The sequence below is a fragment of the Scyliorhinus torazame genome, chromosome 17 (genome assembly GCF_047496885.1).
Source record: "Scyliorhinus torazame isolate Kashiwa2021f chromosome 17, sScyTor2.1, whole genome shotgun sequence".
NCBI lineage: Eukaryota > Metazoa > Chordata > Chondrichthyes > Carcharhiniformes > Scyliorhinidae > Scyliorhinus > Scyliorhinus torazame.
This window is the reverse complement of record NC_092723.1, coordinates 133,173,975-133,187,394: the sequence shown is the minus strand read 5'-3', so window position 1 is coordinate 133,187,394 and position 13,420 is coordinate 133,173,975. Positions and strand designations below refer to the sequence as shown.

Here is a 13,420-nt window from a genome sequence, read left to right as displayed (position 1 = left end):
ATCTTGAATGAATTTTCCCTTGTAACTGTCTGGTGGAGACGAGCTAACTCAGCATTTTATTCAAACTTAATTGGCGTTTAGGGAGGTTATTTTCTATTTTTTTATATATTTGGTTATTGTTTTTACTCTTTAAAGTTTGTATTTACCATTTCATTGCAGCGCTTCTTTCTGAGCAGTGCCAGACAGATCTGCCTGTCCCAAAGTGGTACCATACCACCTGCAATGAAATGGCTGTGCCACCCTCTAGGCCACAGATTCTTTGTTGATGAAGACTGGACTGTAAAAAACACCCCTAAAGACAGCATTTACAGTATTACTGGAAACTCAGGTAATCCTTCTGTTAATTTAAAAACTGGAAATTCTGGAGTACTCCACACCGGCAGCATCTGTGGAACCTGGTGAAAGGTCAGGATTTAAAACATTAACTCTTGTCTCTCTCTGAATAGATGCCCAGCATCTATGCAGAGAGAGACAGAGTTAATGTTTCAAATCCTGACCTTTCACCAGGTTCCACAGATGCTGCCTGACCGGCTTAATAAACCCAGCATTTTGTGTTTTATAAAGCATACTATCATATCAAGTTTAGTTTGGTATCAGAAACTGTAAGGAACAACAGAATTAAAACTGCCCCGTATGGAGTCTGCAGATTCTTCCCGTGTCTGCGTGGGTCTCACCCCCACAACCCAAAGATGTGCAGGCTAGGTAGACTGGCCACGCTAAAATTGCTCCTTAATTGGGGGAAAAAATGACTTGAGTAGTCCAAAATTAAAAAAACAAAATTAAAACTCAAAGAAGTGATGACAAATACTAAGCCTTGGCAATACCAGATTTGTATTAGTAACAACAGCTAGTGGCATTAACCTAGAGAATGACCCAAAGCCCCTTGCAGAGAAAATATAAATACAAATGGAATGATTGTCAGGGAGTGGGTGATTACAGAGGGTGATTGAAGGTTTTGTCCATGATGAACAAAAGCAAAAGCTTGCTCCCGACAATCCTGGAGTATCAGCCACTGTTTATTGCATTATTAAATGTGTAAAGTTATTTATTTTTCTCTTCTAGTCGATCCATTGGCTCAGGTGACTCAGGCTTTTCGTGAGCATCTGCTGGAAAAAGCGTTGTATTGCATTGCCAAACCAGAGAACAGCAAGCCAGTGACGGGAGAGGGAGGGTGAGCAACCTCATGTAATCTGCTGGTGTGATGCACTGTTACACATTGCAGTTGGAGAGATAGGAAGTGAGGATGTAAGATGAAAAATAAAATCAGCAACCCCCATCAGCTTCTGAAAAGTGAAAAGACAGGTCAATATTAAGTTTTTTCATGTGCATCTCATCAATTTCTTATATTTAGTAAGCTGTAGTTAAAGTTTTACTAAATGGATTTCTGGCCAAACTGCCTAGCTATGTGCATTGATTTGGCCCATCCATGAGGAATGGACAAAGTAGCAGAGCTGCTAGCAGTGTTGGAACCATTTGCCAGAGTCAGTGCCTTCATGCATCCACCTCCCTAAACACCGATTCAGTTTGAATAAAATGATGAGTTAGCTAGTCCCCACCAGACAGTGATCACTGCTGAGAGGCTGAGTGATCCTAACCCAGGAGTGCAGAGGCCAATTCTAGTCATCTTTTATCTGTCGTGTCAGTCTAGCTAAAGTCAGCAAATTCAGCACAGCAATTCCTTTTCGGTGTGGCTGAACTCCATTTCTTTAGCTGCGGAGACATCGGGAGAGGTTTGTACCTCCACCCAAATATTGTTTGTTTCATGTCAGTACATTCTGTTCGGTTTTGGCATAAACCCTTTTGGAGTTTAGCTGTTGGGGTTTGATTCTTGTTGCAGATACTACATGGACACTGAGACTTTGTAGCAAATGAAGACAAAGAAAAAGATGTTTTGACATCCAGTCAGTGAGGGATATAATAAATAGCAGACTGTTTTACAAAGGAATAATGCGCTGTTTTAGAGATCTGACATTCCTTGTACCTATTATATAATGGCAGTGTTGCTAATCTACTCAGTTTTATGTACATCTATGTCAAATCTGTTATCTAGTAATTTAATGCTTGTATATATTAAAGTAAATGTATTGCAGAATTGAGCAAGATCCTGTACAGATATTTACTGTTTTTCCCCCCCCTCCTCTCCAACTTTCTGTCACAGTGAATTCTCAGATGCGCTCGAATACTTACAGCTGCTAAACGATTGCTCTGATGCTGCTGCAGTAACCACGCAGTCCTGTGCTATCAGCTCCAGTATGACAACTGTCACAGGTCAGCCTACACCACCGTCTAAATCGTATGTTGCATTTTTATTTGGCTTTTTAATGTCACCAGACTATTTAAAATTCTATTTCACCAAGGGGGGCATGGTGGCGCAGTGGTTAGCACTGCTGCCTCACGGCACCGAGGACCCAGCCCTGGGTCACTGTCCATGTGGGATTTGCACATTCTCCGTGTTTGCGCAGGTCTCGCCCCTGCAACCCAAAGATGTGCAGGGTAGGTGGATTGGCCATGCTAAATTGCCCCTCTATTGGGAAAAAATAATTGGGTACTCTAAATTTGTTTTAAAATTCTATTTCACCTAGTACGGTATCAAACCATACAAGTCAAGATAGTGATGCTACAATTACACTGCCGACGGCTCCTGCTTTGCCCAAAAGGCCATTGTTCACGTGTGGCTCTAAACAATGAATATTAGCAGCCTCTGACATTGCACAGCACCAAAGTCTGTACCTGATCTTGGCCTTGCACATAGTCAATACGCATTACGTCTTCCAGCAGGGGAAGGCATATAAAAATGCTTAAATGTATTTTCTGGCCAAATTCCAAATCTGAGTATTGATGACAATTGTTGCAGCCCTATTGACACTGACCTGAGATTCGATAACTCCAAGCACAGCAGTATTAAACCTGGTATCCATTGGTTTGTGTGGCTTAGTACACCCATACCAGACTGTGTTGTGTTGGTTTTGATGACTTTAATGCTGTGACTTATTGCATGTATAGGCACTGATCCAGTAGCTAAGTGGTGGGCTTCCATAATTGTTGTTGCTATCAACTGGCTGCAAGGTGAAGATGAGGCAGCAGAACGTCTTTACCCCGTGGTAGAATACATGCCGAAGACCTTGCACACAACAGAGTAAGTGTCACTGCCTGAAATCTCTCCATATAATCTGTTTTGTATTACATCCACTCAAAAGGTCTTAAGTCATGTTATTTTAACTAAGGATATTACCAGATGAGCCAAACTGATGCATTGAATGTTTCACTGTCCCGCAAATTTAAAAGATCGAAGGTTTAGCACAGGGGTTTAGCGCAGGGCTAAATAGCTGGCTTTTGAAGCAGACCATGGCAGGCTAGCAGCGCGGGTTCAATTCCCGTACCAGCCTCCCCGTACAGGTGACGGAATGTGGCGACTAGGGGCTTTTTACAGTAACTTCATTTGAAGCCTACTTGTGACAATAAGTGAATTTCATTTCATTTCCAGCTGAACTGTTCTATGTTCTATATATAAGATCGGTCTGAATCAACACAAACTATACTGCACTAAAGGCACTTGATGGTGCTGTAGTACTAGGATTCTACCACTAAGTGGACCTCCAACATTATAGCTGTAGAAATGTTCTCGTGTGTCGGAAATTCAGTATCAAATTGCTTGAGAGTAGCGAGAAAATACTCACCTGTGATCTCTTTGGTCTAAATTCCAGCTATCCGATCCCACCACAGCAGACCATGACCTCATTTACAATTAAACTTCCAGCCAACAATGAGAATTCTGTTTAGAAATGCTTCTGTTTCATTCTTGAAACCAGTAGATAACCACATGAACATTCCCCTGGGAGGGAGTAAATAGGTTTTCTTTCCAGTTTTTGTTCTTTCTTGCAGTCTATTAATGCCGCCTCTTTCATGAGGACCACTTAGTTCCTCTTAAATGACTAAACCAGTGGCTGAATCAAAAGAGGCAGGCTCCACTCACTACCAACTAGTGCACATCATCACATTTGAGAATCTTATTTTAATTTGACTTATGTTTTCTTTTAAAGTTTTGCTTTTTTTTGTTACAGTTTTAGTGGTGTCCCTTTGAAAAGTGGGGTATGTATCACCACTACTAATTGATAATATAGAAGGGGTAGAAGCCATCATTTTAATCTTGTTAAAGGCATGCAGTTTGTAATTGAGTATATAAGCTGTACACTTTTCATAGGTACTCAAACTGGACGAACATGTGATATGCGAACTCCAGTACACACTCATCTACATTATTATTTGTTGGCTTCCTTGGAGAATCTTGCCCGATGCTTAAGTGCTAATCTCTTGCAGGAGCCAGTTGCCAAAAGCAGCATTATTTGCATTCAAGGGCATTCGTGCCATGCTGAGTAAACAGGACAGCAGTCAGATGAGCCTCATGCACTGTGAGAAGGCCAGTGGATACCTGAGGGACAGCCTCAACATGGCATCTCCCAGCAGCAACAGTATTGACAAGGTAAGGGTAAGCCTTGGAATCTTGATGTCTCGGATAAAAGTGATTACAATAAAAGCAGAGAAATTACATGGTTTTGAGTGCTAACATCCTCCGCTATGGTGAAGGGACGAAATATGTGGGTTGATGAAACCTTGCTGTATATTTTCTGGATGCTGCCTAAACATCCTCCCGACATTGTGATATACTTAACAATTTTCTCTTTAATTAACGCCCCCGGCCCAAAAAATTAACTGATATCTTCAGGCAATCTTATAAATGATTGACATTTTGTGTTTTTAAAGTATTTGTGGTTAAGTTGCCTTTATATATTTTCCCTGTGCAGGCTGCTGCCAATCTGGCTGCCAAGTAGTATTGGAGATCGCTTGGGTGTGACTCAGCCCAGCAATATTCCCTCCCTGCTGGGAGAATCTGCAGCCTCTGTTCAACACCTTCCATTGCAACCTTTAAACAGTTTGCAGTTGTCATTAGAGAGTGAGTGCGCTTTGTCTACTGATGAATTTAGTAAGGAATGTGTTAAAGAGCGTTTAGTGTGGGAGTAAGCTCTTAACAGTATGACATACTTATTCCCGAATATCTTGTGCAATTTTTTAAAGCTGCCTTCGCTTTCCTCTGAGTTATTTCTGCTTTAGAGCACATTTTATCAGAGCGTAGATGGAAAGAGGATATTGATGGGGAAGGGAGGAAATTAAATCTCAATGGGATGTGTCTGCCCAGAAATACTGGTGCGGTATATTCATGCCAACCGGGAGCGGTAGCTCTTTTTAAAGCCGTTCCAAGCATGTCTTGTATAGTAAGTCAAACATGCTGAGAGAGCCACGAGAGCACTCCACTGGAAAATATTTGTAGGCAGCTGCCTTTCCTTTCCATCCCCTCCTTCCCTGTCCTCAATTTAATGTCCTTATTGCAGTTAAACACTGCCGATCCTCAAATAAGAATTCTGACAGAGATTCAAAAGGCAGTCGGCGGAATTCTCCTTTCCTGACACCGGGGCAGGATTCGTGGACTTCCACAACAACAAAACTGGCACCGCACCTGGACCGATTCAGTGACAGCTGATGGGCTAGAGCCAGCGCCATGTGGAACACAATCGATTCCAACGAGGAATGGTGCGGGATTCGCCGGGTCCGTGATTGACGCTTGGGAGGCTGACAAGTTGCAGCCACGTACACACACTTCACTCCCCACATACACCATCCCAGCAAACAAGATGGCGCTGGAGCGTGCCCATCCTGCTAATGGGTTGACTAGGGCCAGAGGGCACCTAGGTGGGTGGCCTGGGGGGGGGGGGGGGGGGAACGGGACCCATACGACCTGTGACCCATACGACCTGTGACCCTAAGTTCACAGTGGGCAGTCAGCGACATGCGCAGCTGCATGGCTGCCTTGCAGACCGCAGCAATGGTGTTCCGTGCCTGTCCACCCTGACCCCACAGCCCGCCTCCTGGCCACCCCCTGCTACTCCATCTTGGCAGAAGCCTCCCAGCCAGCAGCACGACTGTCAGCCAACTATGGCGATGTTGGACATTTTCCGTACCCCCTCTCTGTCCCTCAGCAGCCACGGTGCCTGTTTCACGATCTATAAAAGCACAAGTGAACCTTGCCATCGGGAATTCGCCCCGGTGGAGACGGAGAATTACAGAGGCCTTGGAGAATACCAGGTCAGGCTCGCTAATGATATGCCACGGGTGTTTACTGTACGTGTGGAGTGGAACGCATTGACACCACTGTACCGTAGAATTGCGATTCCGGCGCCAAAACAGATTCTCCGTCCAATTGTGTTTCCTGATTCCGGCGTCGGCTGATGGAGAATCCCGCCCAGTGTGTTTTATATGTAGGATGAGGGAGTTAAGCAGTTACTTGCATTCCTTGGAGTATAGTATGCTTTGGATTCTATTTTGTATATGCGGAGCCAGTGGTTTTCAGATAGATATGTTCTTCAACCTCCCCATGTGCCACATGCTTTTATTTTCTGGCTGAAGATCCTGGCATTTGCTGAATTTGACTCCACAGGTACCGTTGCCGCCTTAATCCATAGTCCATGGTCTTTGTTCAGGTGTGAGCAAAGACGAGTATCAACAGGCTGTTGAAGCATAGCGGGGCATCTCCGTACTCTCTGATGTCCTCACCATGACATCCATATGTATAACCAACAGAGGTTTTGATCAAGCATAGCAACCCCAATGCTGTTGCAGCTGACATAAGCTAACTTGGCACACACCAGAGTGTGAACCTGGGACTTTCCTAATCTGAAAAATGCCCTGAGTCGGGTGGCACGGTGACACAGTGGTTAGCACTGCTGCCTCACGGCACTGAGGACCCAGGTTCGATCCCGGGTCACTGTCCATGTGGAGTTTGCACATTCTCCCCATGTTTGCGTGGATCTCATCCCCAAAACTCAAAGATGTGCAGGCTCGGTGGATTGGCCACGCTAAATTGCCCCTTAATTGGGAAAAAAAAAAGAATTGGGTACTCTAAATTTATAAATAATTTTTTTTTTTTTAAAGAATTCCTGGCGCCATCAGTTATGGTTCCTCTGTAGCTCTGTTTTAAATACTTCCATTTACATTGTTTGAGTGAGATCCAGATCGGTTATGCTTTCTGCACCGGCCGGGAGAAACTTTGCACTGAAATTAGTTATAAACTATGCACTCAAGACTGGCCGACTTTTACAATCTTGTATTCTGTGATACAAGGTAATAATGCAGCTTTGTTTCCTCCAAAGTATTTTGAACATGGGGAGAGAGAAGAAAAACACCAAGATGTAGAATCCATTTAGCAGTGGTCAGAATGCCCAGTACGGTTTTTTTGCCTCATCGATCCATGACTGGATGAATGGCTGCAGCTGTGGTGCATTGTAGTTGCATTGCATGTGTCCTTGATGTGCAATGCACCTGCAATGTAATACAGAGCCAGACCCTGACACCAGTTCTACAGAGCACCTGAGAGGAAAACCTGAGCTGACCAGTGTATGGTGATTGAGATGTATTGTTTTCAATGGTTTATTTCTGCAGTTCTTAATCTTATCTCGTGCTCTCTTTCTCTCCCCCCCCCACCCCTTCCATGTGCTTCTCTCTCTCTTTCTCCCACTCTGACTAGGTGTGTGTCTCTCTCTCTCATACTGTTTCCTCATCTTTTTTTGTGTCCATTCTGTTGGCTATCAACTAACTGAAGTAGACCACTTGCATGTGGAGAATTGTAGCTGCAATGTTGTGCCCCTATAATGGGCCCCCAAATCAGTAGCAGCTTTTATGTCGAGCTTGGGATCATGCTGAAAATGGTTAGGTAATTGACTAAAATAAATTTTAAGTAAAACAGCTGTAAACTATAAAATTGTGGAAATATATGGAACTGATTATCGAGAAACCATTACTAAATAATTACAGAGCATTAAGATACCCACGTTGTTTCAGATACCGGAACAGCAAAGAGGTTTGTGACACATTGTTTGTTCACTTTTCAGGCAGTGCAGCTCTTGCTGTGTGATCTCTTGCTCATCACCAGAACCAGCATGTGGCAGCAACAGATCAACATGAGTCAACCGGTGAACTGCATGCACCAGGCATCCCCCTTAGAGCTGAGAGGCTTTCAACAGGACCTCAGCAGCCTCAGGAAGCTGTCCCAGACTTTCAGACCGGCCCTCCGTAGAGTAAGTAGGTTGTGAGGTAGGAATTGGAGGGATTTCTTTTGAGGGGCTTTGCGAGTCAAAGAGAGTAGATCTGGATTCTGTAGTGCAATTGTGGACTGTGAACAATTATCTCACTGTATAAGTTACTGATCTTGGTTATGGCAATGAGGGGAGAAATATTTGGTGACAGTCAAAATGTTACTTACGGAGCAAAGGAAATTTGAGGAAGAGGCATCCTCCGAAGCCTATTTCAGAACACCAGGAGTAATGCTCAGTTGGAAGCACTCAGCCCTGTATCGGTAGTTTGGGAGGTTAATGCCCCACTTAAATAAAGAATATCATCCTGACGACACTTAATTCCCACTCTGAGACTGCTGCATTATCAATTATACCACCTTTTGCTTGAGATATTAAACCATGGCCTCGTCTATCTGTTCAGATCAGTGTCAAAGGTGTTGTGACTGTGAAGAGAGGAATTCTACCAGTGTCCTGGGAAACACTCCTTCAGCCAAAACCATCAGAAATAGACTAACTAATCTATTATCTGTTGCTAATTTTGAGATCTTGCACATAAAATTGCTGCCAAATTTGTTTACCGAACAATGACTACACTTCAAAAGTAATCTAATGTGAAACACTTAATTATAAATGGCAGCTTGGAACCTTGACAGTGCCACTTTAGCATCTTGGCAGTGCCAGTCTGGCACCCAAGTGGCACTGCCAGTGTGCCTGGGTGGCATTAGCAGTGCCAGGGTACCACCCTGCCCAAAGGGCATGCACCTGTGGGGATCCAATCCCTTGGGAGACGCCCACAAGCGCCATTCTGTCTGGTCCCTGTTTGTGGAGACCAATACTGAACAGCGCTCGTGTGAGGTCTCCGAGTCCAAGGGGGTAGATCCCAACACCTCGGAATTGGGAATTTGCATATTAAAGTGAGACTAGTCGTCTCGCTCAAATGTGCAGATTCCACTCCAATATGCAGATTTGCCAAAATGTGATCCTGCCCACAATGGCCGGGATTCACATCGCATTAGATCTCGCAAGACTTATGAGCCGAGTAGATCCCGGGGGTGGGGTCTCCTGGCTCTTTCCTCCCTCAAACCCATTTTCCTTTTAATTGATCAAGTTCCTTACTTAAAAATAATTTAGTGCATTAATACTCAAATATTTTCTATGATGGGAAATACATAATTTTTAAAGAGTTAATTAAATCATTCCAAGAATAGGTTGCTTTTTAAGAGAGCAGCAGCATTGAAGGCCTTCTTCTGGCTCTCTGAATGAGCATTATGACTTGGTGCCATTGTCCTGCATTTTCTCTGTAACCCTGCACAATGTTTCTATTCAGATAATCATCTAATTCCCTCTTGAATGCTTCGGTTGAATCTGCCTCCACCCATCCAGGCAGTGCATTCCAGACCTGAACCACTTGCTGTGTGGAAAAAGTTTTTTCTCACATCACATTTGCTTTTTTGCAAATCATTTTAAATCTGTGCCCTCTCGTTCTTGAACCCTTTGAGTGGGAAGTTTCTTCCTGTCAGCTCTGTCTCGCCCCTTTATGATTTTGAACACTTCTATTAAACCTCTTCTTCACCTCCTTTGCAAGGAGAGCTGTCCCAATTTCTCCAGTTTATCTTCATAACTGAAGCCTCTTGCCACTGAACCATCTCATCGCTGAAACCATTCTTGTAAATCTCTTCTGTACGGTCTCCAATGCGTTCACATCCTTCCTAAAGTGTAGCTCCCAGAACTATACACAATACTCCAGCTGAGGTCTAATAGTGTACAGTTCAACATAATTGCCTTGTTCTTGCACTCTATGTACATTATAACAATAACTCCCATCTAACTATAAATTATAATTTAAATGAATGCAATTAGCAAACAATACTGTTGCTATGGCAAGCTCTCTTTGCTACATTTTTCTTTTACAACTTGGTTGATGTAGCTTGTCTTCTTAATCCTGTCTTTTGCTTAAACTCAATGTAGTTCGGCCTCTTAATTTGGGATAACTTCTTATTAATTAAATATTGTGTGGACAAAATCAGTCTACATTTAACGTCCTAGATAGAGAACATAGGAATAGTTGAGTATACCTTGGTGTACAATCCCAATTAGGAAGAAAAGCCAAGATGAAGAAAGAAAAACTTTTATTTATATAGTACCTTCCCAGCCATCTCCGGATGTCCCAAAGTGGTTTTCAGCTAGTGGAGGACTTATGTTTTGTATTGTTTTAATGTAGGAAAGACAGCAACCAATTTATGCACAGAAATCTCCCAAATCCAGCAATATGCTAATGACCAGATAATTTTGTTCTGGTCAAGTTGATAGACATCTATTGGTGAGGATATAAGGCCTTAACTTGGGACCTTGGTTTAAAGTCTCATCTGAAAGACGACCAACTCTGACAGTGCAAGGCTTCTTCAAATCAATAGTTTGAGAGAGGAAAGGAACTGCAGATGTGAGATTTTGGTGGGCAAATACGTTTGAATCGGAGATGCTGTAACGAGCCTTAATTTCAATCCAGTGATGAGACAGGGAAGTGAAAGTGTTACTTGGAGCCAAGGGGGAGCAAGATTGGGATGTTTAGAGCAGCACGAACAGTACTTTTGATTAAAACGTGATGTTTTCATTTAATTTATTTTTTAGGTATTTCTACATGAAGCGACAGCCAGGTTAATGGCGGGTGCCAGTCCAACCCGTACTCATCAGCTATTGGACCGCAGCCTCAGGAGGCGGGTCACAACCCCAGTACCCAAAGGCGGTAAGTAACAGCAATTAGAGGGCAGTCATTTTGGGGCAGTCTTCTAATCCAATTTGTTTCACATCTAATTTTCTTTGAAGACAAGAGTGTAAGTTCATTTCCATCTTTCAAATCAGAAAATCATAAATAGATGAATGTTGATGCTCAGCACACAAATATATGGGACTTGAGCTTATTGTTTGGGACTAGAAGCTCGGCCCCTCGGGTTACTGAGCTATCAAGTGTTATTCTACACAATGGGTCTTAAGGGTGAAGCTCTCCGCATTTGCACTCTGGGAATCTGTCTTGTTCACCCTTTGCCAGTTCATACAATACAGCCTGGCGGCTGTACCTTGCTCAAATGGCTTTTTAAAAAAATGTATTTTATTCCAAACGTACATAAAAGGTTACAAAACATAAACAATTCAGGAAACAAACTCCCCAACACACAACTATACAGTTTGTACGCATTTTCCCCTTTTTCACCCCCACGCGATGAACAGCCCCTCAAACACAGCCACAAACGTCCCCCACCGCGCCTCGAAGCCCTCCGCTGAACCCTTTAATTTGTACTTGACCTTTTCCAACCGAAGAAAGTCATATAAGTCCCCCACCCAAGCCGTCACCCCCAATGGCGTTGCTGTTCCCCACTCCAACAAGAATTCATCGCCGGGCAATCCGAGAGGCGAGGACCACAACATCGGCCCTCCTCCCCTCCATCAGCTTTGGCTTCTCCGATATCCTAAATATCGCCACCAATGGATCCGGCTCAACCTCCACCCCTACTATCCTTGTTAGCGCCACGAACACTCCCGCCCAAAATCTCCCCACTTTTTCTCAGCCCCAGAACGTGATTTGCTGGTCCCCGCCCAGACTTCTCTCTCACGTCTGTCACTCCCTGGAAGAACCCACTCATTCTTGCCGGAGTCATGTGTACCACCATGAACTATATCAGGCTCATCCTTGCGCACAAGGAGGTCCCATTTACCCATTGTAGTGCCTCACTTCATACTCCCCAGTTTATCTCTCCTCCCAGCTCCCCCTCCCACTTCTCCTTAATCTTCATCACCTGCTCACCTTCCTGCCCTCCCCTTCCACATCCGGAAGCAGCAATCGCTCCAACAGGGTGTACCTTGGCAACCTGGGGAACTCTTTCCAAACCTTCCACGCAAAGCCCCTTACCGGCAGGTATCTAAACTCACTTCCTTTCGGGAGTTCTACACTCTCCTTCAATTCCTCTATACTGGCAAACCCTTCTTCCAGGTAAAGATCCCTCCTTTCAACCAGCCCCACTTCTTTCCATTTCCTATACATAGCTTCTGTTGTGTGTGTGTGTCCCCCACCCCCAAACTCAAAACTGTGGTTTTCGCACAACAGCGTTAAAACCGACATCCCCTCGATCCTGAAGTGCCTCCTCAGCTGGTTCCAGACCTTCTTGGATTGCACTACAGGGCTGAGTGTTTCCTTGGTGCCATTGACAATGCCGCCGTCACCATAGCCCTCAAACTGGACCCCCTACAGGATTCTTCCTCCTCCTAACCCATTCTATTATTTCACCACTGCCTCACCTTCGCCACCCAGTAACAACGGCAACTCTCCCTTCTGCCACTGTCTCTGTAACAGGGTCTACTTAACCCGTGGCACCTTCCCTGCCCATACAAAGTCTGAAATAATCGTATCCAATTTTTGAAAGAAGGTCTTCGGTACAAAGATCGGGAGTGTCTGGAATATGAACAGAAACCTCAACAGAATGTTCATCTTCACCACTTGGACCCTCCCTGCCAAAGTCAAATACAGCGTGTCCCACCTCTTCTGATCCTCCCTAACCTCCTCCACCAGTTTTGTTAAATTCCATTTGTGTAGCATCGCCCAATCCCTCACTCCCTGAAACCCCAGGTACCTAAACCTGTCCCTGGCCACTTTAAATGACATCCCCCCCCCCCCCCCCCCCCAGATTGGCTCACCGACCCAACTCGTTCACCAGGAACACTTCGCTTTTTACTACTTTTAACTTGTATCCCGAGAACGCCCCAAACTTCCCCAACAGGCCCATGATCCTCTCCATGCTCTCCAGTGGGTCCGAAACATACAATAGTCGGTCGTCCGCGACACCCGATGCTCACTTCGTCCCCTCGTAATCCCTTGCCACTCTGCCGACCCCCTAAGAGCTATTGCCAGAGGTTCTATAGCCAGTACAAACTGCAGTGGGCACCCCAGCCTTGTTCCCTGTGCAGTTCAAAGTTCCGTGAACCCATGTCATTGGTCCACACACTCTCCCTCGGTGCCACATATAACAGGCGCACCCATGCCACAAACTTCAGCTCAATTCCAAATCTTCCCAGGACCTCAAACAGGTACTGGTCGAATGCCTTCTCCGCATCCATGGACACCACTACTTCTGGCACCTGGGCTCTCGATGGGACCATATTCACATTTAACAGCCACCTCATCTTACTAGAAAACTGCCTGCCCTTTGCGAAGCCTGTTTGGTCTTCCGCAACCACCCCTGGGTCACAACCTTCCATTCTTCCCGCCACCAACTTAGCCAGCACTTTCACGTCTATTTAAGAGCGTT

The 13,420-nt window shown here is 44.6% G+C and overlaps 1 protein-coding gene across 2 annotated transcripts in view; it reads left to right on the top strand.

Annotated features, from left to right (window-relative positions):
• Window positions 1–13,420, top strand: part of srebf1 (sterol regulatory element binding transcription factor 1) — a 57,491-nt gene that overhangs the window by 40,312 nt on the left and 3,759 nt on the right. For both annotated transcript variants that reach the window (XM_072481061.1, XM_072481062.1), the window contains exons 12-18: window positions 160–328; window positions 1,063–1,171; window positions 2,159–2,268; window positions 3,004–3,136; window positions 4,318–4,480; window positions 7,941–8,126; window positions 10,752–10,866. In XM_072481061.1, coding sequence (XP_072337162.1) covers window positions 160–328; window positions 1,063–1,171; window positions 2,159–2,268; window positions 3,004–3,136; window positions 4,318–4,480; window positions 7,941–8,126; window positions 10,752–10,866 — 985 coding nt within the window. The remainder of the gene's footprint in view (window positions 1–159; window positions 329–1,062; window positions 1,172–2,158; window positions 2,269–3,003; window positions 3,137–4,317; window positions 4,481–7,940; window positions 8,127–10,751; window positions 10,867–13,420) is intronic.